The sequence below is a fragment of the Monodelphis domestica genome, chromosome 2 (genome assembly GCF_027887165.1).
Source record: "Monodelphis domestica isolate mMonDom1 chromosome 2, mMonDom1.pri, whole genome shotgun sequence".
NCBI lineage: Eukaryota > Metazoa > Chordata > Mammalia > Didelphimorphia > Didelphidae > Monodelphis > Monodelphis domestica.
The window spans coordinates 171448778-171475771 of NC_077228.1; the positions used below are offsets into that span (position 1 = coordinate 171448778).

Sequence of the window (26994 nt, forward strand, 5' to 3'; positions counted from 1 at the left end):
TGAGACCAGCAAAGACCAGGAAGGTAGAGAAAGCCAGACAATTAGAGTTGGGGGAGGAGTACTGAGACATGGGCAATTAAAGAAGTCAAGTATTCTGGGGGAGGATTCTTTGGTGCTAATAACTAAGAACCATACAGATGGGCACTAAAGGGAGAGACTGATGCCAGGCCACTGTAAGCAAATTTATTCTAGAGGGTGGAGATGACCAGCTCATCTCTGGAAGTACCCAAAAGGGGAACAGACAGGGGCTGTTTGGAATGCACGGCAGTAGAAAACTAAGTCCGGGAACATCAGAATATTATTCCTCCTCCTCTTCCTCAGCAATACCTAAAGCCCGGTTGCCTGATGGTCGAGCAGGAGCTGCCCGCTGTATAGACACAATGCCACTGAGCAGGGCATAGCCCACCATGGCTGCCAAACCAGCCAACACTGACAGGATTTGTCCCCTTCGTCGATATGGTTCTTCATCAGTCTCTGAAGCTGAAAGTGCTGGTCGTGGGGGTGGTGCTTCAGCTGAGGGAGAGGAAAAATGTTAATTGAATAATTAGATAAGAAAACAGTTTTCTGCATATTCTGCCCTTTACCAATACCTTTCCATCTTACCTCCATCCCAAGGAAAGTAGAGACTGAGGATGTGGGTACAATATGCACACAAGTTGCCCAGCCCTCGAACATGGGCCTGTAGTTTCCCATTCGGTAGCTTAGCCTGAAGCAGCAGGGCCACATAACTGAAGACAAAAGCATCAAGGGAGGCAGGACTAGGGCAGAAATAGTACAGAAAATCAGGGAAATACAGAAATTGGGGCTAAAAATTTGGTTAAAATGGAGGTGTAGAGAGAGAATAATGACTTATGCCTGGGGTGAACATTCAGGGCCAGAGCTGGAGTGGACTTGGGTATGGAGATAGAAAAGCACACAGTCTAAGATATATGTTAAGTCCCCCAGGTGCTAGTGGTGGGTGAGCCCTGAATGGGGCTCTGTTCCAACACTGGATAAAGGGCACATTGATAGGCGCTGCAGCCCAGTTAAATTACAACTCCACAGTCCTGGCTGGCTACACAACCCATTCCCCACCAGGATGGATTCCCTGGCCCTACAAACAGCCCTACTGTCATCCAGAGCTTATGCTTACCTCAAACAACCTGGCTCCCCCTGTAAGGGGACAGGATATCTCATCCTTTTGCCAAACCCCACCAGTCCCTGCTTACCTACATCTAGCCCCAAAGTCCCTCTCCTTTTGCCCATATATAAGCATCCTTCTGTTATTCACCCGTGACCGAGCAGAGAGCCTCATGGTTTCCAAATTTGCCCACTCCCTGATCCTCCCAAACCTTCTCAAAGTTCCTTGCTCACTTTTTCCCCCTTTCCTTAAATGCCTCTCTAGGATCACTCACGAGTCTCCAAAGAAGAACTTCTGGGAGCCCAGGCGCTGAGAGAGCAGGGTCAGGCACTCCCGGGCCTCTCGATACAGCTAAGGGTTGGGGGGAAGGGAGTGGCATAGAGAATAAGGCAGCCTTAGGAACAAAGGCACAGATGGTCTCATCTCTGAGAATGCAACCCCATATCCCTACTCAACACATCTTTGACCCAGCCAGCCCCTGGCCCCCTGAAACTATTTAAGCCTCACCCTCACCTCCCTGTAACCCCTGCCCCAAAGGCACCTCCTTCTCTACTTCTTCCTCCTCCTCCGGCCTCCGCTCCCCACATAAGAGCTGGAGCCGCTCTAGGTGCTTGCGCTGCATTCGGCCTGGTAGGAACAGGTTGAGGGGGAAGGGCATGGCTTCAGCATACCACTTTCGAGTCAGCTCCACATAATTCTTGGCATCAACCCAGAAAGTATGGATCTAAAAGAGGGAAGGGAGGAAGGGATGACTGTCCAGGCATCTGGGGAGCTCCCATTATCAAGGATATCTATGTTGTGTTCTCAGCATCTCTCAGGGATATTAGCCCTGGAAATCTTTGTCAAGTAGAGGGGAAAACAAGGGATTAGGGACCAGACAAGGAGGCACTTCAAAAGCCCAGGCACTCTTACCAAGACAGGCAGCAATTTCTCCTCTAGCAATGACATGAAGGCCAAGGTATCTGCCCCTTGCCGGGCTGACAGATCATAGTCTGCATTGTATTTCTGTGGAAGAAGCAGTTGTGAAGTAGGTATTGTGGGGAACTTAGACTTTGCTTCCCCAGACTTCCCCTAAGAAACTCTCCTGGTTATTATTCCAAATGGTAAACCTAGAATGGCTCTGGATTTGGAATAAAGATTTTCCCTTCCCTATGGCCCCCATGTCTGGACCCAGTCATTGGCCTGTTGGTGTTGGCAGAGTGTCCATCCCTTAGAACCTGCCAGCCGACAGGGCCTTGTGCCTGTTGGAGGAAGGGAGGCCCAGCCACAAACTCGGAGTGGCTCCCAGAGTTTCCACGGAAAGCTGGCATTACGCCTACTGGAGGCTCCTCTCTGACAGCAGCCTGCCCCTTTTTACACTCATATAAATACCACAAAGAGGCCAGAGCAATCCAGAGACAGGTTTGTCTCTATCTCCTCAGGAACCCAGGGGACCCTAATATGAAAGAATGGTCACCCTCTTTTCTTACCCTTTAAGCCATAATCTTTTCTATTTTAATTCTTTTTCAATTACCAAGCATATATTTTTTTCTCCCTTCCACATCCCCTTCTCCCTCACTAAAAAAAAAAGGAAAAAGAAAAACCCTTGTAAAAAATCTACATAGTCATCTCAGTATCAGAATCCAACTGGCTTTAGGCTTCCCTAACTATTATGCTTAACTCTTTGCTAAAATTTAGCCATCTCTTCTCATATTCAATAAACTCTTTCCTCTTCATACTCTTCCCTCCAGAGCTATGCCTAGTTTTTGTCTCAACCTCTCCTTACCCACTCTGGTATTATCATTTTCCCATTCCCTCTACTTCCTGGACCTATGTCTTACCTTCAGTTCCCAAGATCTTATGACCCAATTTCCTTTTTACCGAGATCTTTTCATTTGCTTTCATCCTTTGTCCATAAACCCTCTGTTATTCCCTCAACCCTTCCACTCTTTACAAAAAAGCAAAACTGAAAATGGAGGACAAGTATTCTGTCCAACTAGGCACCAATATCACTCTGGCTCAGAATGCCTGTACTAGACCTGTTTCCTTAGATGAGTGATGATCTTGTGTGGCTGTGAGATGACGCTAGCATCAGGTGTCCGGAGAGCAGGCAAGGTTCCTAGAATAGAAAGAGAAACATGGTTATGAAAGTATTTTGTGCATTCATTTAGCAAACATTTGACTTATCACAAAATAAGGTGAAATTCACTATATTCCAAAGTGCTGCAAGACACTGGGGAGGGAAGAATGAAGCTCTTCCTAGAAACTCTCTTTACAAATACATCCAGACTCCCTTCTTCTCCTCTTATGTAAAGCCCACCCCACTCTTCCCCCCTGCCCAACCATTTGGTATCGGTGGGTACCTGAGGGGCTCTTCCAGGGGTTGGTGATCTTGTGTACCTTGAGAGGGGCCCCAGTGAATCTGGCATAAGTCTGCAGGGAAGGAAGGGAGGAGGCAGTGAAGCAGTGCCCATCAAGTGGGTCAGCTCAGGAAGAGCTTAGGATGTGCCTGTCAGGAAGAATAGATGGAAGGCACTGCCAGGATTGGGAGAGAAAGACAATGGTCTGAGACTCAAGACAGCCTTTGTTCCTCCATGTGCCACATGTGACAATGCTTTTTTTTTGGTGAATGACAATATTTGAGGTTGGACACAAGGTTAGAGCATGCGTGGACTCTGAAGTATGATAGGATTTGCAAATGGAAATGACTTAATAAATCATCTTAGTTCATCTCCCACTTTGGAGGTCCTAATGGATCTATGAAGTTATAGGTATAGTCAGTTCCTCTTATGGAAATTCCCTGTACCAATGCAGTTCAGAAACTACACTGTAATTTGTCTTACTTACTGTTATCTTAAGTTGCCTTGCTTACTGTTAACATGGTTGGTAGGTATTAAGAGGGAAGGATTTGAACACAAAATTTCCTGATTCCCAGAAAGCCCACCATATCACACTGCCTCTCAATTCCTTCCTTTTATATGTGAAGAAACTCAGATCTAGTGATATAAAGTGCCCTATCCAGTCACACACCTAATAACTGACAAGAGTCAAGACCCACTGTTTATATTAAAACAGCTCTAGTCCTCAGTGGTTTTCTATCAAACCTGAGGGGCATCTTATTGTTTCAACACTCTTCTTTTACAGATAAAGAAACCAAGGCCGGTGAGGCAAAGTCCAAGGTCACACGGTCAGGATTTGAACCTAGGTCTTCAGATACCAAATCTTGGGCTCTACCCTGCTGTAGGATAAGGGTTCTTAGAGAACACCTGACTGACTGATCTTGGAGATCACTTGAGAACTGGAGTCTAGTTCGGATTCTGGTGCAGAAAGGGAAACTGAGGCCCTAGAAAATGAATCCATTTTGCCAAGGTCACGCAGTACGCAAGATGGCAGAGGCAGGATTTCACTCGGGCTCCTGTTCCCCTTGCATGGGACTACGCAGCGGGGCGGGAGCCACCGATGCTCACTTCGGCCTCGGCACGCTTACCTCCTGCCTCAGTTTCCCCTAAGCCACCCGCGCCGGGTCTGTTGTGTCCGACCTCGGGCTCACCTCCCCGGCCCCGGAGAGTCCCTGGCTCCTCGGCCCAGCAGGATTCCCGTCCTCACCAGCACGATGAGGCTCTCCAGGTCCACGGACGGCAAGCCCCAGCCCCCAGCCCAACAGTACAGCTCCATGGGCGCCGCCATCTTTCCCGCCCTCTGTCCCGGAAGCGACTCTGAGCTCTCCGAAAGTCTCAGGGCGGAGAAGATCGCCATTGGGGCGGGGCTTTCGGGAACCTCGGAGGGAGACTCCTGGGGGGCGTGGTCTTGAGGGGGCGAGGCAGGGGAGTCCCTCCCGGGAGACGAGGCGTGGCCATGGGGCGGGGATGGGGAGCGGGCGCGGCGCTGACGGGGCTGGGGGACTCGCTTCGAGGCGGGGCTATGGGGAGGAGAAGGGGAAGGGTAATGGAGATTGGGGCTGGAGAAAGTCTGAGAGGAAAGGCCCGACCTCCGGGCTGAGGTCCTGGTCGGGACTGGAGGGGGGTATCTCGTGGCCGCAGGAGGAGCAGGACCGCGGGGGTGTTCTAGGTCTGGCCCTAGAACTAAGCCCCAGCTTTCCTTCGGGTAGGGGGAGGGACTTCTCTGGCCCTGGGTGTCCCACGCCCCCGGGGAGGGCTGCCTCCGACGCGGGGGGCGGGGGGGTCCCCCGAGCTGCATGCTTTCCGTAGCGCGTTATGTTTGGAGCAGCCTGCGCCGACAGTCTCCATGGAAACAAAACAGGGGCGGTGGCCTGGCCCCGAGGCCGGGCGGGGTGAGGGGCAGAAGGTGGGGAGGGCTCCTAGACTGTTGCCTTGGAAACAGAAGCTCCCCCCCCATCCTCCACTCCTGTCCCAATCCTCCACCCTGTTTTCTTGTCCCCCATCTTCCTAACCTCCCCAACTCAGATATTTCCCAGTTAACTCTACTCCTGAGCCTGATGTCTTTCCTCCTTGAAGTTCCCCTTTTTGATTTATTCGTACCCCTCCCAATTCCCAACCGCCTTCTTCGGTACCCACCCCTCTGATCCTTCCAGGTTCCAACTTGTCCAGGCACTAAGGAAGAGGGGGGAACATTAGGTCTGTCGTTGCCCATCTCCGTTATCCATCCTGACATGGCGGGTTAATAATCCTCAGCTTCTGAGCATCGCTTGTGGCAGTCACTGCCATTCCACTGGCATACTCCCATGCCAGGAGTGGAATAATGCCCACTGTTTCTCTCTCAGTCCCCAGTCAGCTACTCCAGCTTTCCAAAAAGAACGAATGGCTGAGGGACATATTAATATTCCCCCTCGTGATAGCCCTGGGGTGGGTGAGAAATATATGTGAGGAGGGAAAAGTGAAAATTGGGAGAAAGTGCTGAGGCCTTGGCAGAAGAGGTGAGCAAGAACTTTGTAGCTGGAAGGCCTCTGGTTTTCTTCCCTCAGTGTCCCTGGAGTTATAGAGCTGGGGATGCCTCAAGGTTGATTGGCAGTTCTTTGTTCCAGCCCCCTCCCTCGCCCCGCTGGCTCCCCCCTGCTCCGTTCCTCCGCCCCCCCTCCTCTTCTCCTCCCCTCCCTTCCCTCCGCCTTGCCTTTCCCCTCCCAGCTCCTGGGGTTGTGAGCCGGCTCTTCGGCATGGAGACGCAGGAACTTCGGGGGCCCCTGGCTCTTCTCCTTCTTTGCTCCTTTGCCTCTGCTAGTCAGGACCTTCAGGGTAAGCCTGTCCCTTACGCCCTTTTACCCCTTCCCAGTCCATCTCCCCACCTCTCAAATGCTCCTAGCTCCAATAGCTGGGAATGTGCGAGTATCGAGTACACGAAGCAAGCAGAAGAGATGGAAGGAGAGGAGAGAACTACCTAGAACAGAGAATGAACTGATGGGTAGAAGGGCATCAGCTGAGGAATATATGGGCATTATCTAGGGCCAGGTATGATAGCAGGAGCAGATCCCTGTAGTTTTAGAATCTACAAGTACCTTCAGGGAGTCAAGAGGGTATTTGGGAAGTAGATTCTGAGTGGTGCAGACCCAGATTGGCCCTAATGTCCATCTACTGCACCACTCTGTCCCTGTGGTCCTGTTTGCTCCTGAGTAAGGGGAGGGTAGAGGTCCCCACTCTTTGGGAGGTCTGGTGGTAGGATGGGCTCAGTGCCCATGGGTGTGTGTGTGTGTGTGTGTGTGTGTGTGTGTGTGTGTGTGTGTAGACAACACAGATTCTTTTCTTAGTTTGAGTAGAAACCACAGATCAGCCACAGGACATAACAGCCAGAGGAGCTGTGGTCCTGGATCCAGTAGGAGGGGGGAAGCTGACCTTGATGAGGATTTCAGGGAGCAGCCATTCCTCACCTCAAACATCTGTATTGAACTCCAGAGTGTAGGATAGGAGATAAAAATGTAGGATGCCCTGAAAGCCAGCTATGGGGAGAGAATATAACTTGGCACAGAGGGCACCAGGTACCCACTTTTCCTTGGTCTAGAGATAGTGGCTCCTTGGTGCCATCTAGTGGTAAGAACTCCAGATTACCTTGGTTCTGGGTTTGGTATTCCCATCTACAACTAGAACCCCTAAACAGATAAGGGCAATGACTCAAGAGGGTACCAATGCCTGGCTGTTAGCATCACTCCGAGGGCCCAGAGGGAGACTGAGGATTCTTAAAGATAGAACTCATAGGGGTTGCTGGGTAGCTCAGTGGATTGAGAGCCAGTCTTGGAGACAGGAGATCCTAGGTTCAAATCTGGACTCGGACACTTCCTAGCTGTGTGACCCTGAGCAAGTCACAATCCCCATTGCCTAGTCTTTACCACTTTTCTGTATTAGAATCAATATTGATTCTAAGGAGGAAGGTAAAGGTTTAAAAAAACAAACATATCTCTGTACTTGGAACCAGGCTCTAACTCTGGTGCATTCCATTCTGGCAGTGATTGACCTACTGACTATGGGCGAGTCTCGGCAGATGGTGGCCATGGCAGAGAAAATCCGGACAGCCCTACTGACAGCTGGGGATGTTTACCTCCTGTCTACCTTCAGACTGCCTCCAAAACAGGGTGGTGTTCTCTTTGGCCTCTACTCTCGTCGTGACAACACTCGTTGGTTGGAAGCCTCCATTGTGGGCAAGATCAATAAAGGTAACCCATGGGCACCATTTTTTGCCACACTTGGGTAACCAGTGGTAGACATATTTGATCCACATTGAGCATTTTACCCACAACCTCTGTACTTTTTCTTTATGACCTACTGGGGACGTGTTGTCAGATTGATCAGGCATCAGTCCAGTACCTTCTTGACACGTTCCCAGCACCATCCAGGGACATTTTATATGTCTCAGAGAGAATATTTAGATAGCAGGATGACCCCTGGGGACTGAGAGGGGATGGATATCTTTTGCTAGAGGACTTACATGTTCCAGTGTTCAAATGATAGTGTCTGAGGGAGATATATTATGATCCTTGGGAGAGTGAGAGGGTAGGGCACAGTGGGTACAGAATTTCATTTTCACCTTCCCATTGGAAACAGAAGTCTGTTAGTCAAAGGAAAAGGAGGTGAATAGGAAGGAATTTCTAATCTTCAAATGATGGCAGCTCTAAAAAGCAATCTGATGCTCAAGTAATCTTAAACCACTGATCCATCATGTTGTGGACAATAATAGCACAGACTGACCCCTACCTTTCCTGGACAGTGTTGGTTCGATACCAGAGGGAGGATGGGAAGGTACATGCAGTGAATCTACAGCAAGTGAGCCTAGCTGATGGACGCACCCACACTGTTCTATTGCGCCTCCGTGGCCCTTCTCGGCCTAGTCCTTCCCTGCAGCTCTATGTGGACTGTAAGCTAGGTGATCAACATGCTGGGCTTCCTGCATTGGCCCCTATCCCTCCTGCTGAAGTTGATGGACTAGAGGTTCGAACTGGCCAGAAGGTTTATCTGAGATTGCAGGTGAGTAGGAAGAGGTTTTGGTGTGGGAAGAGGGCAACAAAATGAAGATCAGTAGCTAAAATCTTGCTCTCTTCTTGTCCTACTAGGGCTTCATAGAATCCATGAAAATGATTCTGGGGGGATCAATGGCCCGAGTTGGGGCACTGAGTGAATGCCCATTCCAGGGGGATGAGGAGTCCATTCATAATGCAGGTGATACACTGACTTTGGATCTTTGAGCCTCATGATCCTTGACTCTCCTGGACCTCTTAACTGCCAATTCCCTTGACTCACGACACCATTCCCTTAATATTTAGCCCTCCTGCTTTCCTTTCCTTTCCGTTTCTGATTCTGTAATCTCCTTATTTCTGATTTTATAACCTCTAAAAGGAGATGGGGCACAAGGCAAATTATCCTCTATGCTTCTTATTCTCCAACATTTTTATTCAGTCAGTATCAGATTATAATGTATATCAAAGGAAGTTCAGGAGAAAAGGATTTTAAAATAAAGGTCGGTATCAAACTTGATATGAGAAATGTTTGAAAGCCACTTGAGAGACAGGGAAAAGAAATGTTTTGGTGATAGTTTTAATGTACATGATCATAAATGTGTATCTCCTTTTTTCTTTTTTTTTTTAAACCCTTACCTTCCATCTTGGAGTCAATACTGTGGATTAGCTCCAAGGCAGAAGAGTGGTAAGGGCTAGGCAATGGGGGTTAAGTGACTTGCCCAGGGTCACACAGCTGGGAAGTGTCTGAGGCCAGATTTGAACTAGGACCTCCCGTCTCTAGGCCTGGCTCTCAATCCACTGAGCTACCCAACTGCCCCCTCTTTTTTTTTAAACCTCAACTTAGTTAAATATTTGCTTTCCTTAGTAACCATCCAACTGCTTAGTCCCAGCAGTAGTGTAGGGCTCCCCAAATTATAGGGACCAAGGCAATTATGCCAACCAAATGTTATATACTAAGTCCATTGTTCTCTCCCTTCTGACCCTTGTGGATGATCACTGTCAAGTATTCTTAATTTTGTTTCCACCCACCCAATTCCTAAAGCCTTCCCTAAATTTTTGGTATTTCTGCATTCCCTTCTTCCCAATCTATTCTCCATTGCTTCCTCCACCTTTCTAAATATGCTGTCCCACAATGGGCCTGATCTTTTAATATGTCTTCTCTCTTCTAGTGACTGGAGTACTTCACTCTATCCTAGGTAAGCAAGTTTACAGTGTGAGCCACTGGGGCTGCCCAAGATTGAATCAAGTGGGGGTGGGTTTCAGTTGTTGAGCCCATTTGGGATTGATGGAATAAGAACTAGTAAGGGAATAAATGAATATCTGAGTTATATCCTTCAGTGAAGAGTATGTTCCCATGCTTGAGTGATTCAGTAACTAATAAGACATATTCCTAGTGCTTCACAGTTCTGAGACTTTCAATACCATCACGTTTCTCCATAGGTGAACAGACCAAGGCACTAGTCACTCAACTTACTCTTTTCAATCAGATCCTAGTGGAGCTTCGAGAAGATATTCGGGACCAGGTTAGAGGCTGGGACAAGGTGGAAGGTTAGCATTAAGAAGAGAGATGTGCCAGTGTTGACCACTGTTCTTACTCTGTTTTTCTAGGTTAAGGAGATGTCCTTGATCAGAAACACCATCATGGAGTGTCAGGTGTGCGGTGAGTGGGAGGGCCTGGGAAGGGCTCTAGGTATGGCTACTGTGGTTCCTCCAGGTCCCTTGCCTCTATTCTCCATGGGCTTGGTCCCAGTCTTACTACCTATCTCATACACAACTCTCTGCCCATTAGTCCCCTTTGCTTCCTCTAATCCCCTCACCATCCCATGGTGCCTCTCTTAGTGGCTCCTGATGATGCCCACCCCACCCCCCAGGCTTCCATGAGCAACGTTCCCACTGTAGCCCAAGCCCCTGCTTCCGTGGTGTGGATTGCATGGAGGTCTACGAGTATCCAGGCTACCGGTGTGGGCCTTGCCCCCCAGGTCTTCAGGGCAATGGCACCCACTGTACTGACATAAATGAGGTAAGAGGGAGGTTAAGGATGGTTGAAGGAAAGAATAGAAAAAGACAAGATCAAAGGCCTAAGAAAAAAGGGAAGAGACATACAAGGACGTCGAGGATGAGGCAATAAAGGAGGGTGCTGAAGGGAGGGGGAAAGATGTTGGTGGGATACAAAGGGAATAGCTAGGAGGGATAAGAAAACCAGAAGAGGGCAAGGATACAAACAATATGGGAACGACATAGGTGAGGAACAAATAGAGTAATAAAGATCAGAGAAATGGGGAAAACGTTTGGATGAAATAAGAAGAGGGAGGAGGCTGCTTATGGAGTTCAGGAGCTAAATAGGACTAGAGGAGCACAGAAGAAGATTAGATGTATGAGGGGGCAGAGGAATAGTGAAGAATGTGAAATATTGTGTCTAAAGAGGTACTTTGGGGAACTTATCTAAGGTTGGGATGGTTCTAGTTTCCCCAAGGAGATACTGAACCAGGCCCCTTTCTCCTGTCTCTTCCTTCAGTGTGCACATGCAGATCCCTGCTTTCCGGGCTCCAAATGCATCAACACCGTGCCAGGCTTTCATTGTGAGGCCTGTCCTCAAGGATACAAGGGGACCCAGGTGTCTGGTGTGGGCATCGACTATGCCCGTGCTAGCAAACAGGTCAGGGGGGGGTGCACAGTGTGTCTCAGCACTAAGATAGGGAGCTTATCTAGGGGTTACAGCACAGATCTCCTAAAATGACCTAACACGATTTATTGGCTCATTTGCATGATGGGCAAACTATCAGAGCACCTAAGCTTTTCCCTTGAATGTCCCTCAGTCTTTGCCTACCAATGCCTTGCCCTTTTCTGGAGATGGTGAGAGCACCTGCTGGCTCAGTCTCACAGCCAATCTGACCTTTTGGTTCCTCCAGGTCTGCAATGATGTGGATGAATGTAACGATGGCAACAATGGGGGCTGTGACCCCAATTCTATCTGCACAAATACTGTGGTGAGTTGGTGAGAAGCAACGTCACCAGGTAACAGAGAGGGTGACAGACTTGTAGTCAGGGGAGAACTGGCTTCAAATCCTACTTCTGATATTAGTTTTGTGAATGTGGACAAGTCTCCTGACCTCTTTGAGCCTCAGTTTCTCTATATACAAAATGGGAATAATACCACATGTAGAACCTGCTTCTTTTGAAGATCAGCTAGGTGTCACAGCAGATGGTGCACTAGATTTGGAGTCAGGAATATCTAAGTGCAAATCCACCCTCAGATATTTGCTATTTAAACTCTATGTACCCCTCAGTGTCTTATCTGTAAAATGAGGATAATAATAGCACCAACTTCCCAGGGTGCTTGTGAGGATAAGATGAAATATATTTGTAAAGTGCCTGACACATAGTAGGCACTATATAAATGTTAGTTTTTAGTATTGTTATTAGCAATATGTGGAAGTGCTCTTTAGTAAGCCTTAAAGTGAAAGATGAAGAGAGACAACAGAGAGAATCTTGTTATTCCTGGGGACAAAGAAGAAAAAAATACTAATTTTCCATTATTCCCATCTGCCCACTTCCTAGGAGTTTCCAAAATGCTATCTATTTTTATTAATTTTAGAACTAATAGGTCAGCTAGTTAGTTCAGTGGATAGAACCCCATACTTGGAGTAGGGAAGACTTGGGTTCAAATCTGGTATCAGATATGTCTTAGCCATGTGACCTTGGGCAAGTCATTTCACTGCATAACCTACTTCCTTACCCTTTCTTTTTTTTTAAACCCTTATCTTCTATCTTAGAATCAATACTGTGTATTAGCTCCAAGACAGAAGAGTGGTAAAGACTAGGAAATGGGGATTAAGTGACTTGCCCAGGGTCATACAACTAGGAAATGTCTAAGGCCACATTTGAATCCAGAATCTCCAGACTTCAAGACTAGCTCTCAAACCACTGGGCCACCTAGGCCCCTCCCCAACTCTTTTTTTTTAAACCCATATTTTCTATCTTAGAATCAATACTGTGTATTAGTTCCAAGACAGAAGAGTGGTAAGGGCTAGGCAATGGGGGTTAAGTGACTTGCCCAGGGTCACACAGCTAGGAAATGTCTGAGGTTAGGACTGGCTGTCAATCCACTGAGCCAACCAGCTGTTCCCCCCCCCCTTAAAAAAAAACCAACCCTATTATCTTATCTTAGAATTGATACTAAGTATCATTTCCATGGCATAAGAATGGTAAAGGTATATTTGAACTAAAGTCCTCCTACTCCAGTCCTGGCTCTATCTACTGAACCACTTAGTTGCCTCTATACCTTTCTTAGAGTTGTCACTAGTACAGAATGTAAGGATTTAGAAAAAAATAAAAAGAACCAACAGAGGCAATGGGAAGTCCCCTTATTCTGTTTTCCTGCTTCTACCAGATTGGCATAATATCCTTTTATCCCACCTTAGTGAATTAATACCATATTCCCCTACTACCCACATACAGGGCAGTGAATTCTTGATTACTTGCCACCTGATGCTTCCTCCAATCCTCTCCTCTTAGGGTTCCTTCAAGTGTGGTCCATGCCGTTCAGGTTTCCTGGGTAACCAGAGCCAGGGCTGTCTTCCGGCCCGGGCCTGCCAAAGTCCAGCACACAACCCCTGTCATGTCCATGCTCACTGTCTGTTTGAGCGAAATGGTGCTGTGTCTTGTTCGGTAAGCTGGAGGGAGGGAGAAAGAATAGTGAGACTGGGAGAGATGGGGTGGGGGAGGAAGAGAAAGATTGGAGGCTGGAAAGGCAAGAGGATGTAGATATAGGAAAGTTAAGCCTGGGAGGGAGAAGGATCTAGCCATGAGGTGGGAGAGAGGGGTAGAGGTGAATCAGGAAAGATCTGGATTCCAGTGTCTACTTCTGATACTTCCTAGCTTTTGAGACTCCAGGAAAGTCATTCCTCTGAGACTATTTCCTATTTTGCAAAATGAGGACATAATATGCAGTTACTGTTCTTTATAAACTTCAAATATAAATTCTTGTTTCTGGAAATCTTTGTCTGAAACCCTATTCTGCATCCCATCCCAGTGCAACATAGGATGGGCAGGGAATGGGAATGTCTGTGGCCCAGACACTGACATTGATGGCTACCCAGACCAGGCCCTGCCTTGCATGGACAACAACAAACACTGTAAACAGGTGTGTATGGTGAGCATGGGAAGGTAGGGTTGGGGTCTGATTTCCAGTCTCATCCTTATCACCTGCCATGTGTCCTTAGACAAGTCACCACACCTCTCACAGGCCTGTTTCCTCATTGGGGAACTAGAGATCATAATAGAGTTACATGAGAAAGTTCTGTGTAAACTCACTCCGTAGGGTCATTATTTTCCTCCTCCTTCAGGACAATTGCCTCTTGACACCCAATTCTGGGCAGGAAGATGCCGACAATGATGGAGTGGGAGACCAGTGTGATGATGATGCTGATGGCGATGGAATCAAGAATGTTGAGGTTTCTTTGGGGTCCTTATCTCTTGGGGCCCATTTCCTTGGCCTCTCGTCTTTTCATCTACCTTTCCTTTGTTATGTCTGCCCCCTCCTTTCTGTTTTGTTCTTCCATAGATACCTTATTTCCTTTTCTCCCCTTTCAGTAATACTGTTCTTGACGTCTCTCATCTTTGAGTCGAGAAACCTGGGTTTGGACCTTAGTTCATCTGGGTAATGCAGAAACTGAATATAATGATCTCTCAGGTTCTTCCCATCTCTGAATTTTATGATCTGTGATTTGTTGCGAAGGACTGGAAAAAGGGCATAATTCAAATTTGATGAGGCTGGGACAGTAGACCAAGGCACAAAGGCTACCCCAGTCCCTTTGGAAGAGAGTGCTGAGTGTTAGGTTTATGGGTGGTAGCTTGGAACAAGAAGCAATGGACCTAGTAAGCCCCTTTCCTGTTCTACCTTCTACCTGTCCCCCCCCAGGATAACTGCCGGCTGTTTCCCAACAAAGACCAACAGAACTCAGACACAGATTCATTTGGTGATGCCTGTGACAACTGTCCCAATGTAGCTAACAATGACCAGAAGGACACAGACAGCAACGGGGAAGGGGACGCTTGTGACAACGACGTGGATGGGGATGGTGCGGAGGAGGATCAGAGAGAAAAGGGAGTGGGGAGTGTCACTTTGCCTAAGAATGATGGGAAGAGGGGAGGGAGAGAAGGCCTGGGATGACCACTCATATGGGGTTAATTTGGAGAGGCTAAGGTCCAGTAGATATCTAAGAATGATAGGAATGGAAATGCTTGTCACTATAGTATAGACTAGTTCAATGCAAGGCAGGCTGGGAAGAGTGTTTTGAAAGGAAATCATAATGTTGAATAGAAAATAGTAGGGCAGCTAGGTGGCTCAGGGGATAGAAAGCCAGGCAGATCTGGACTCAAACACTTCCAAGCTGTGTGACCCAGGGCAAGTCAGGAGCCCCACTGCCTCGCCCCAGTTTTGATTCTAAGACAGAAGGCAAGAGTTTAAGGAAAAATCAGGGATAATGATGGATTTTGGGGAGGGGAACTTAAGGGAGTAGGAGGGCACCCAAGATATAGGAGATAGGAAATATGTAGGCAAAATGGAAATTAGTCTTGGAAAGCCCTTCTAACTTAAGGGACAAGTATGTGTCTACTTTTATGCCATGTCTTTTCTGAAAAGGGAGCTATAGCATGGAGGCATTTGTATCAGGGGAGGAAGTGTGTTCAGTCTTGAAATGACTTTGTATTCCTTTTGATCCTCTACCAGGAATTCCTAATGGGCTGGACAATTGCCTCAAGGTCCCTAACCCCTTGCAGACAGATCGAGATGAGGATGGGGTGGGGGATGCTTGTGATAGCTGCCCAGAAATGAGTAATCCCACCCAGGTACAGGGGAAAAGGGAGAGGGAGAGGGATGTGGGGCATGTGGGCAAGGCAGAGGTGTGGGCTAGAACAGTCAACTTCTTGCCTGGAAGAAACAAGGGGGGCCAGTACTCAGTGGGGTTAGCCAGGACAAGAAGTGAGAACAGGACCCTATCTCTCAGACAGATGCAGACAGTGACCTGGTAGGGGACGTCTGTGACACGAACGAAGACAGGTAGGGTCTTGGCCAACAGATAGGTCTTCTGGGGAATTCTGCCTTCCTCAGGGTCCTTTCAGATTTTCTCATTCTGTAGTTTTAAACCTTTCCTACCATTGCCAAGCTGAGAATAAATTCCTAGAATCTGTTCTTCATCCCTTCTGCTTCAGTTGCTGCCCTTAAAATCAGTTGCTTTCCATAGGGTTTTGTCATCTTAATTTCTGACTGCAGCGGGAGGGATGGAAAATCAGGGAAGACCTGGGCTGAGAGAAATTCAAAGCCAAAGAGTGGAGAGCATATAGGATGTGGTTCTCGGGGGGGAGGGGGGCCTTAACCAGGTGCCATCTCTCTCTAATGGGCAGTGATGGTGATGGGCACCAGGATACCAAGGACAACTGTCCCCAGCTACCCAACAGCTCCCAGCTCGATTCAGACAATGATGGACAGGGTGATGAGTGTGATGGAGATGATGACAATGATGGAATCCCAGATTATGTACCCCCTGGCCCTGACAACTGTCGATTGGTGCCTAACCCCAACCAGAAGGACTCAGATGGTGAGGGGTTAGCTAAGTATAGCTTCTATTACAGATTTGCTGTCCTTTTTGTGCTGAAGAATGGGGAGGGCGAAAAGTCCAGGGAATTTGGGGAAATACACGCCTAACCTGGATCCAAGCCAGAGGCAGAATTTGAGGGCATGATGGTTTGATTTGGAGAGTAGGAAATATTATGATCTAAATCATATATGTCTAGGCAATGGTGTGGGAGACGTGTGTGAGGATGACTTTGACAATGATGCAGTGGCCGATCCCCTTGATGTGTGTCCTGAGAGTGCTGAAGTGACGCTCACTGACTTCCGGGCTTATCAGACTGTGGTCCTGGATCCTGAGGGGGATGCCCAGATTGACCCAAATTGGGTTGTGCTCAACCAGGTAAATATCTCTGGTATGATTCCTCAGGCTTCTTGAGCCTGGAAGGGGGCACTGGGGTCAAATGCCTTGTTTCTACTTTCCCACAGGGTATGGAGATCGTTCAGACTATGAACAGTGACCCTGGTTTGGCTGTTGGTAGGTAGTGGCCATCCTCTTCCACAACCTGGGAGTAGAGAATCATGAAGTTGGGAGGGTGGGGTAGGAAATGGGAAAGCAACAAGGGATACCTGGATAAGAGAAAGAAGGGAAGTGATAGGTAATGCAGCAAGTGGCACATTCCTAGGCCCAACTCCATGGTGATGCCTAGTCACCTCTTTCTGCCATCCCTGCTAGTTTATGGGAGTAACTGACCATTAGTGAAGAAGTGCCTCCCCTGATCCTCTTCTCTTCTCCCACCCTCATGCAGGGTATACTGCCTTCAATGGTGTAGACTTCGAGGGTACCTTCCATGTGAACACAGTGACGGATGATGACTATGCTGGTTTTCTCTTCAGTTACCAAGATAGTGGCCGCTTCTATGTAGTCATGTGGAAGCAGACAGAGCAGACCTATTGGCAGGCCACACCCTTCCGTGCTGTAGCCCAACCTGGCCTACAGCTCAAGGTTCTCCAACCTATCCTTTCAAACCCAAGGGGCCAGGCAGCCCAGGCCTCTGTGCACTTGGCCTATGGCCCCTGCCTCCTACCCCTTTCCTATCCTCCCCAGCTCTGATTTGGGAGCCCATCCCAGGAATTCCTGCTCCTAGAGTTCCTCAGTTTCTCCCAATTCATTTATTTTCCATAATCAATACTCTATTATCCAAGTAATCTTCCTGCCACATTTTCCTTGCCCTTCAAATGTTTTGATACTTATCCTTCCCTTTATTCCTTCTCTCAGGCAGTAAAGTCAGTATCTGGTCCGGGTGAGCACCTCCGAAATGCTTTGTGGCACACAGGCCATACACCAGAGCAAGTTCGTCTACTGTGGACAGATCCACGAAATGTGGGGTGGCGGGACAAGACTTCTTACCGATGGCAGCTACTTCACAGACCTCAAGTTGGATACATCCGGTGAGGGAAGAGGAGACAGAGCCCCTCCTCTGGGAGCCTTACATAATCATCCACCATACAGCCCTTTTTGTCTTTGCCTTCCCCTAAATTAAGCTAGGCACAAGCTGGCAACTTGTCATGGCTCCTTAGCCAGTTGGCCCTGACTGCCTTAGGCAAACTGGAATTATGATTTTAGACCTGAAAGGGGCTTTAGTTATAGTCTAAGTTCAACATATTCATCTCAAAGATAGCAAAATCAAGGCTACTTAGCTAAGTGGGAAAGTCAAAGACCAAACTCCAGCTCTAATAAGTTCCAATCCAGTGCTAAATTTTAGTATCCCTATTCCTCACCCAGAACTGTTGTTTTTAATGCTGTCTGCAGGACTAAGGCCTTTCTAATTGACACTTCCTCAACCCACCAGTCACTAAAATTTAAGCCCTGTTAGGAAATTTAGTCTGTAGCCAAGTCCACATAACCCAACTTCCACATAAGGCTCAGTTCTGACAGCATTTGTTACTACTACAAATACGTAGACTCGGGGAGGTAGGGATGAGACTGCTGACCTCAGGAAACCCTGGAAGGCTGAATAGCAAGCAGATGAGACTTGCCCAAACACAAATAATAGTCACCATAGCCAAGTAGCTAGCTGTGTGTGTGTGTACTTCCTACCCCTCTTCACATTCCACTTTCCCCCTTTAAGGTGGGAGGCCAGAGTGAGTGAGTGTGAGAGAGTGTGTGTGTGTGTGTGTGTGTGTGTGTGTGTGTGTGTGTGTGTGTGTGTAAGTGTGTAAGGGTGGGTAGACTGGAGCCTGGGAAGCGGGTGACTTCACCCCCCTGCCTATTGTGCCCATTGCCATAGCAACTCAATCCCAGCTTGGAATGCGACTGGGGCTTTGAGATGCAAAGGGGGCTGGACAAAGAGCTGGGGGCCCCAGGCCTGAGAACAACCCCCTTCTTCCTCCTTTTCCCCTCCTCCACTCCTCTCAGGCCAGATGAGATCATGAGGGACTGGCAGGGGTCTGAGTGAGAACTTTGGCATGGTAACAATTCTGTGGTCAGTAGACACCCCAAAACTCATGAATTTCCTTCCCCTGGGCAGAGTGAAGCTCTATGAGGGTTCCCAGCTGGTGGCAGATTCCGGGGTGATCATAGATACATCTATGCGGGGGGGTCGCCTGGGTGTCTTCTGCTTCTCCCAAGAAAACATCATCTGGTCTAATCTCCAGTATCGGTGCAATGGTGAGGCCCCTGGATGTGGGAAAGGGGGAGTGGTATTCAAGATTTTCCCACCTGCCCTAGTGCCTCTGAACCCTTATACTGAGTACTTCTCAATTTGATGTTACCTAGATCTGGAGCTAAAAGGGGGCAAAGAACAAGACTGGGGCCTTGGGAAGTCGGGGAGTGATTCTCAGCTTTCCATTTTAACTCGGGCAGTTCTTGGTAGGGTGTCAGTTTTAGGGTCATCCCTGAGTGGAGAGAGATGGGTCAGTGGTCTCTCTGATTCCTCTCTCTCCCCTAATTTCATCCCCTCCAGATACAGTGCCTGAGGATTTTGAGCCATTCAGGAGGCAGTTGCTTCAGGGACAGGTGTGAGGGTCACTCCAGGAACATCCAGGATCTAGTCAAGACCCTCTGGTTCCAGATTGGAGGTTCAGGGAAAGTCTTTCCAAACTCTCAACTAAGTATGAGATCTCTTCACCTGGTCCTTCCACTCCAGATGGGTTAGGGATCCAACTGCTCAGTGAGTGAGAAGTTTGGAGATGTCTCTCGGGTTGTGGACATCCCCCCCTCCCAAGGAAAAATATTTCTATAAAGTTAATGTTGTTTTCTACCCAGTCCGGTGCAGTTGCTTTTTTGGGAAGGAGAATCAGATCCCGGAGAAGAAAGGGTGGATAGCCCAGTAGAAAGGAGAGAGGGAAAGAAGCTGGTAAAATGGGGTATGTGGGGATCGAGCTAAGACTAGAAAGACTGGAATTTGGGCAGAGGACAAGGAAGGGGCAGTACGGGAATTAAACGAGCTGGATCGAGGGGTGCAGTGGGGAGGATGGAAGCTGGTGGAACTCACTGCAGGCGGTGCCCGTCCTGGCGAGGTCTCCTCAGTTCATCGGTCAAGGGCCAGGCTGCCCTGCTTGGGGCGAGGGGGAGGCCGGGGGGCCGGGGGGGCCGGAGGCCGGGACGAGTGCAATATTGGCGGGGAAAGAACAACACTGCACCACGTCCCGTCCCTCCCGCCCGCCCGGGGCCCGGGGTCCCCACTCCCCCGGAGCCGGGCCATGCTGGGACGAGCAGGAGCCAGACACTCGGCAGAGAGAGCAGCAGCGAAGAGATATCCAGCTTGGACAACTTGGTCGAAGGGAAACTGTGAGCGTACGAAGGCCGCGAGGAAGAGCTGGAAGTCGGACACTGAGCATGGAGGGCAGCGGCTCTCCGACGCCCGGGCGTTCTGCGCGCCTCCCCTTTAAATACTCGGAGTGCGCGGCGCGGAGCCGTAGCCATGGTGACGCGTGTCCCAGCAACCAGGCTGAATGGTTGTCGCTGGGCAACGCCGGAGGTTGGGGCCGAGGTCGGAGCCGCCCACCCAGAGTCCTAGCTGCCTGGATTGAGGGCGGGGAAGAAGGGAACGGGAGGGGTGAGGGGCAGCTCCAGCTTCCTTTGGCTCGAGATGGGCCTTTAATTCACTCGCTCCAGCTCGCGAACCTCCCGCCGAGGCGATAGACGTTACCCCGCCTATGCCAGATCTCTTCGCCCCGCGGGACCCCGCCCTCGGCAAATCTCGCGACGTTACCACCCTGGCGGAAACGGATTTACCCTGTCTCGGTTTTCCCACCCGCTTTGGAGCTCCCTGAGACCCAAAGCGCTTCGTTCCCTTTTGCACTTGCCCTTTCACGTGCCCCCAGTCCTCCATAGTCGTCTTCTCCGCCCCCTCCCCCCGCCCCTCCAAGCCCTTTCCCATGGGCTGCCAAAGGGATGGTCTTAAAAGGCGGTCGCCAGGTGCAGTAGAAAGAGCCTCCAGGAAGGGGAATTAGAGGAGAGGGAGATAAAGGAAGGAATTTGTCCTAAACAAAACAAAGGACGTACAAAAATAACGTATAAGCTCTTTCTGAGGGGGGCAGAGATAAGAATTGGAGGGGCTAACCATCACTTAAGGCACGGCTCAGCAAGTTATGGTATAGGATATTATGGAATACTATTTTGCTATAAGAAATTATAATAGCCATCATATAGTGCTTACTGTGTGCCAGGTACTGTGCTAAACAATATAGTTATCTTATTTGATCCTCACAACCCTGGGAGGTAGCTACTGTTATCCTTTTATTACAGATTAAGAAACTGTAGCAAACAGGGTAAGAAGGTTAGTAAGTGTTTGAGGTCATAATTGAACCAAGGTGAGCCTGCACTATCCACTGCAGTCACCTAATATCCTATGAAATGAAGAAACTGAGGGAGATGGTTTGTGAGAAATCTGGCAAGATTTATATGAACTAATATGGGGTAAAGTGAATGGAACCAGAACAATTGCTATGATGAAGATCTGATTAAGACAAATAACTGATAGAATTAGGAACTCTAATCATGGTAATATTGTTTAATCGTTTTAGTAGTATCTGAATCTCCATGACCCCATTTGGTATTTTCTTGCCAAAGATACTGGAGTGGTTTGCCATTTATCTCATTTGACAGATGAGGAACTGAGGCAACGATGTAGGTAGTGCAAATGGTAGCCATAGCTTTGAGGATGTGGCATTCTAAAGAAGAAAAATGGGAACATTGGGGCATGGTACCATGGAATCCAAATGGAAAGCATTTGGGAGTAATGGAAATAAACTCTGGAGAAATAGGTTCCAGGTCAGCCTCTGCTATTAATTTATAGTGAGGCTTTGGACAAGTCCATTGATTTTTCTGGGCCTCAGTTTCTTAGTCAGGTGGAAATAGTTGCTCTTTGTCACCATCCCAAATCACAAAGATGCTATCATTCTTTTTTTTTTTAAACCCTTGCCTTCTGTTTTAGAATCAATACTGTATATTGGTTCTAAGGCAGAAGAGTGGTAAGGGCTAGGCAATGGGGTTAAGTGACTGGTCCAGGATCATACAACTATTATGATGTCTCTCTAATTGATTCCAATTGCTTAGCCCTTACAACTCTTCTGCCTTGAAATCTATCAATAGAAGATAAGGGTTTAGGGGAAGAAGGGGGAAAAAAGTCTTCCTGATGAGACTGGCACTCAATCCACTTTGTCACAACTAATCACAATTCCAAAGAGCTCATGATGAGAAATGCTACCTATTTTCTTGACTATACCTGCTTGTGATGATTTTATTTTCTTTTGTTCTCATTTTGGGGAGAGGAAGTGGACTGGGAAGGAGAAAAGATACATTTTTGCTTATTGAAAAAATTATTTAAAAAACAAAACACCTTGAATGTAGAGTCCTGAGATTCTTAGTCCAATTCCTAGCTTTGCTACTCAACTTGTTTAAACTTGGGCAAGTTATTTGTTCCATCTGGGTCCCAGTTTCTGTTAAAAGAGGATATTTTACTCACAAAATCTAAATTTATTACTAAATCTATATTCTAGTATCTATTATCTACTGCTCCCATTCCTCTTTCCCCAAGTAATTTTTAAAAATTCAACAAATTATACTGTATTTAAAAAAATGTTCCCTCTAATTACAAGTAGATACAATTTTAATCACTGTTTTCTGACATTTTGCAATCCATGTTCTCTCCTTCCCTCATTCCTCTTGCCCCTCCCAGATATGGCAAGTAATATGATATAGGTTATACATGTGCTATCATGTAACACATATTTCCATGTTTATCATGTGAAAGACAAATCACTTATATGAGAAAAAAAAACCTATGAAAGAAATAAATTGAAAAATGGTATGCTTTAATTTGCACTGAGATTCAGTCAGTCATTCAATCAGCCCCTTTTATAGTTGTGGGTAGTCTTTTTTTTGTCATGAGTCCCTTGGACCCAAATCATTCTTATCAAGTTTATCGCCTGGTTCCCAGTCTTCCCCTCATGCTTTTATATAAGTAGACCAATGTATGTATTGAACACCCTAACTTCTCCAATTCCCAAGGCTGCTTAAGTCCCATTACCATTTGATTAACCTTGCCATCATGCGCATGTATTTCACTACTGTATTTAGGAACCTAATTTCTAGTAACTGATCATTTCATCTCTTCCTCTGCTTTATTCATCCTAAAACTAACTCTTTCTTCTCATAGTGTCCTCTAATTCCCTTCTAAGACCCTCTCACCTTCTCCAGCCTTACTTTCCTCTCTTCCCAAGTTTGAACCTCTAATTATTTAGTTCAACCCCGTATTCTCTGTTTGAAATTTTTTTTGTCTCTTGTCTTTTTGCTTCTCATGCCTTGCCAAATTCAAATGCCAGATTATTCCTACCATCATCCACTTTTCATCCTCTTTTTCTCCTACTTGCACATCTCTTCAAATAGCTGGAGGAAGACATGCCACCAGACTTAATGGATCCTCTACAAATTTGGGTTATCTAATTTCATTTGGCTCTTGCTGCATCAAGGTTATCAGTTCTTTTACTCTTCCCTTTTGGATTTCTATCTCATAATTCCCCTTCATGCCCTTTACAATCCAATTTTGACCTTTTACTATGCTTCACATGACACTGCATTTTCCATGACCTTTGCTTTGTTTCCCTAAAAGATTCAGCTCATGAAGCCTTTTTTTTTTTAAACCCTTAGTCTGTAAACCTATTTTAGAATCAGTACCGTATATTGGTTCTAAGGCAGAAAAACAGTAAAGACTATGCAACTGGAGTTAACTGAGGATTACACTACTAGGAAATATCTGAGGCCAGATATGAACACAGGATCTCCCATCTCTAGATCTGGTTCTTAATCCACTGAACCACCTGGCTGCCCAAGCTCATGAAGTCTTTTCGGATCCCCGCCTCCTGCTAGGGCCTTTCTACCACAAAATAAAATGTATCTAAGGCTAGGTTTGTATCTAGATCCTCCTAACTCCAGGCCTTGAGCTATCTAGCTGCCCCCAACATACCATTCTTAGCTTATATATGCCTTCCTTCAGTGTCCTGTAGCTTACTTGCTTTTCCTCTATAATATTCTATCCCTATTCTCTGTACCTTTGTGGACACACTGTCTACATACTCTATATATGGAATATACTCCCTTATCATCCCCTTAGAATTCCCTGTTCCCTTAAAATATCAGCATAGTGTCACATGCTTGGTGGGATGAAACCAAGAGGGTGCTGAAACAAGCTCAAACTGGTCAGTTTTCTAGGAAATGGGCCAATGCCACAAATCAAGGCTTGGTTTATTGTTTCATCATTTATCTAAACTTAAAAAAAGAGTAATGGAGAAATGTTATAATGCAAATTAAACTTCAAATATGTGTCCTGGTAGTTGTTAAATATTTGCCAGCTTATTTACTAGATGAAACTTATTACTAAACCCTGGGTATACCTTATTAAAAGAAACAAGAAGTTGCAGCCAGGTAGTGTAGTGAATAGAATACCAGGCATGGGCATTATTATCTAGTTGTGTGACCCTGGGCAAGTCACTTAACCCCCATTGCCTAGCCCTTAGCACTCTTCTGCCTTGGTACCAATACACAGTATTGATTCTAAGACAGAAAGTCAGGATTTTTTTTTTTTTAGAAACAAGGAAGAGTAGCTAGATAGCGCAGTGGATAGAATACCAGGTATGGAGTTAGGAGGACCTGCGGTTCAAATTTGGCCTCAGACACTCTCTAGTTCTGTGATCCTGGGCAAGTCATTTAACTCCTTTTGCCTAACCCTTGCCTTCTATCTTAGAATTGTTACTAAGAAAATAAGGGTTTAGAAAAAAGAAATAGAGTTGATCCACATCTAGAAAGTGAAGCAATGATTACCAAGCCAGTAAGACTTCAACTGGAGCAAGTCAGGCTAAGAATAGCTGCATTTTCTTTTTGACAACTATTTGACTGGAAGATAAAGTGAATAATTTATTTAAATTTTGGAAAAATTCTTGACAAAATTTCTCATGGCATTCTTTTAAAGGTGGAGAGATGTGGACTAGACCATAATACAATCAAATGAATAACTGATTGAAAGATCAGCCTACAAAAGGAGTGGGTGATGATACAAAATTAGCATGACAGGTCGCCTCTAATGGAATAGCACAGGGAACTGTGCTTGGACTTATGGTGTTTAATATTTTTTATCAATAACTTAAAGGTACAGATGATATGTTTGTCAGTTGTAGATGACACAGGATACCAGCTGACAGGCCACAAGTTCTTAATAGCCTAGTTATTGTTCAATCACTTTAGTGATATCCACTCCTTTTGAATTTTCTTGGCAAAGATACTGAAATGGTTTAACATTTCCTTCTCTAGCTCATTTTACAGATGAGGAAACTGAAGCCATAAGGGTTAAGTGACTTGCCCAGGGTCACACCACATGTAAGGATCTGAGGTTGTATTCGAACTCAAGAAGATGAGTCTTACTGACTCCAGGCATAACACTCTATCCACTGTGTCCCCTAGCTATCTTTGATAGACTAGAACTGTGTTGGTGAACCTATGGCACCAGTGCTAGAAGGGGCTGCTCCCCTCCCCCTCTCCACGAGTGCCTGGGGACATTTCTCACATCACCCATATAACAATCCAGTCCTGCGGTTGCTATATAATTTTTACCTGTGGGTAATAACCTGAGAAGGAGAAGGGAGACTAAGGAATGGGTGAATAAAAGAGACTCAAAGACAACCAGTAAAAATTATGGGGAGAGGTGCTATCTCCTTAATATTTTCCTTTGGATAATTAATTAAAGGAAAATATGAGAAATAAGAAAACATGTGGGAGTAAGAACTCTTTGATAGGAAGCATGGTGGCAACACTGTCACAAGGAAAGATAAGGATCAGTAGGAAATGTTAAGACAGACTCTGAAGATCCAGGGAAATAAGAGAGAGATCAGCATTCTTTCCCCAGTATTTATTGGTAGTTCCAGGAATGTGGATTGGAAAGTGATCAATGAATATGTAAAATGACATAGGTTTTAACATTGGTTGAATTGACAATGCCGAGATCAAAGAGGTGGAGATTAACCTGACATGCGCCTTTCAAAGGAATGTGGTTTGATAAGGTGAGAGCTAGGCCTTTGTGGGGGCTCAGGAATTTTCTTGCCCTTTGGACTGTCTATACAATGATTATTAACTGATCTGAGCATGTATCTGGTAAATGAATATATATGCAATACATCAATCATACTTTCCCAAATGCCAACATGCCTGGTATGCTACAACCCACCCCTCTGCTCAGCAGCCCAATGGGAGCACTTCCTACCTTCCCTGTCTGGGATAAGGCAGGGGTCCACATGTAGCATGAGGGTTGTAGTTTGGGCACTCAATCTCTAAAAGGTTTGCCATCACTGGGCTAGATCATTGGGCTGAGAAGATTCAGTAGAGATAAATATGAAATCTTGCACTTGGACTGAAAAAATCAACTCTACAAGTATAAGAAGGAGGAGATATAGTTAGGCAGCAGGGGTTCTGAAAAAGATATGGGAATTTCAATCTATTGCAAGCTATACATATATCAAAATTGTGATGAAGCAATTTAAAATACTAATGTGATTTGGGGCTACATTAAGAGGGTCAATTGGAATGCTCTAGGCCTTGAGTTCTTATCATATGAACATTGGTTAAAGGAATTGGTTATATTCCCAGAGAAGAGGGGAAAGGGAATTAAGTTGCCATTCAGTCATTTTTCTGTTGTGTCTGACTCTTCCTGACCCTATTTGGGATTTTCTTGGCAAAAATACTGGAGTAGTTTGCATTTACTTCTCCAGCTCATTTGACAGATAAGGAAACATTTGGCAGATAAGACCAACAGGCTTAATTGACTTGCCCAGGGTCACAGAGTTAGTAAGTGTCTGAAGTCATTTTGAATTCACAAAACAAATTGCTCCTGACTTCAGACCAGACCCTCTAGCCATTGTGCCACCTAGTTTCCCTAAGGGAATAAGGGGATATACAAGGGGATAAATATATATAATGAGACAGATTGATAGATAAGATAGATAGATAGATGATAGATAGATAGATAGATAGATAGATAGATAGATAGATAGATAGATAGATAGATAGAAAGAAAAATAATAGACAGATGGATAGATTAGATAGAGAAGGATATCTAGATTAGCTTAGACAGATGATGGATAATAGATAGATAATAAATAGGCAGACAGATAGATAACAGATAGAGACTGACAGACATACAGACATACAGATAGATAGATAGATAGATAGATAGATAGATAGATAGATAGATAGATAGATAGAAAGATGAACAGGTGGATAAATAGATAAGATAGATGATAGATGGCATATAGTAGATGGATGGATAGATGGATAAATAGATAAGATGGATGATAGATAACAGATAATAGATAGATGGATAGATAATAGATAAGTAGATGAGACAGACAGATAGA

General features: G+C 46.3%; 2 protein-coding genes and 1 non-coding gene across 5 annotated transcripts; 1 reads left to right on the plus strand and 2 right to left on the minus strand.

Annotated features, from left to right (window-relative positions):
- Positions 1-161: 161 nt before the first annotated feature.
- MTX1 (metaxin 1) lies at positions 162-5485 on the minus strand. The gene is made up of 8 exons (XM_001374002.4): positions 4706-5485; positions 3463-3532; positions 3139-3218; positions 2033-2125; positions 1662-1844; positions 1395-1471; positions 604-758; positions 162-513 (listed from the first exon to the last, which is right to left on the minus strand). Exons 1-8 carry the CDS (start codon positions 5294-5296, stop codon positions 299-301), a joined length of 1464 nt encoding a protein of 487 aa, XP_001374039.1. The 5' UTR covers positions 5297-5485; the 3' UTR covers positions 162-298.
- Positions 5096-19353, plus strand: THBS3 (thrombospondin 3). 3 transcript variants are annotated; one of them, XM_056816298.1, is made up of 23 exons: positions 5096-5203; positions 7512-7718; positions 8270-8526; positions 8613-8718; positions 9686-9712; positions 9957-10039; positions 10125-10176; positions 10388-10536; positions 11032-11172; positions 11426-11503; positions 13032-13184; positions 13549-13659; positions 13862-13969; positions 14437-14596; positions 15247-15365; positions 15524-15576; positions 15921-16114; positions 16311-16489; positions 16576-16624; positions 16896-17092; positions 17366-17538; positions 18618-18757; positions 19053-19353. In XM_056816298.1, exons 2-23 carry the CDS (start codon positions 7529-7531, stop codon positions 19109-19111), a joined length of 2778 nt encoding a protein of 925 aa, XP_056672276.1. In that variant the 5' UTR covers positions 5096-5203; positions 7512-7528; the 3' UTR covers positions 19112-19353. The 3 variants fall into 3 exon arrangements, with proteins under 3 accessions (XP_056672276.1, XP_056672277.1, XP_056672278.1); XM_056816299.1 differs by lacking the exon at positions 5096-5203 and adding an exon at positions 5627-6309; XM_056816300.1 differs by lacking the exon at positions 5096-5203 and adding an exon at positions 6325-6522.
- Positions 19354-19683: 330 nt separating this feature from the next.
- MIR92B (microRNA mir-92b) lies at positions 19684-19745 on the minus strand. Its single transcript, NR_127466.1, has one exon. It is a non-coding gene; the product is annotated as a microRNA mir-92b (primary transcript).
- Positions 19746-26994: the final 7249 nt, after the last annotated feature.

Excerpts from the sequence above, each read along its gene's own strand:
- MTX1 (XM_001374002.4), bottom strand. The coding sequence starts at position 5,296 with ATGCAGCTCGGGGGACCCCCCCGCCCCCCGCGTCGGAGGCAGCCCTCC. Across the intron at positions 1,472-1,661 it reads AGGAAGAAGTAGAGAAGGAG|CTGTATCGAGAGGCCCGGGA; the intron begins GTGCCTTTGGGG and ends CCCAACCCTTAG. Across the intron at positions 514-603 it reads CTACTTTCCTTGGGATGGAG|CTGAAGCACCACCCCCACGA; the intron begins GTAAGATGGAAA and ends CCTCTCCCTCAG.
- THBS3 (XM_056816299.1), top strand. The coding sequence starts at position 6,231 with ATGGAGACGCAGGAACTTCGGGGGCCCCTGGCTCTTCTCCTTCTTTGC. Across the intron at positions 6,310-7,511 it reads TGCTAGTCAGGACCTTCAGG|TGATTGACCTACTGACTATG; the intron begins GTAAGCCTGTCC and ends CCATTCTGGCAG. Across the intron at positions 16,115-16,310 it reads CAACCAGAAGGACTCAGATG|GCAATGGTGTGGGAGACGTG; the intron begins GTGAGGGGTTAG and ends ATATATGTCTAG.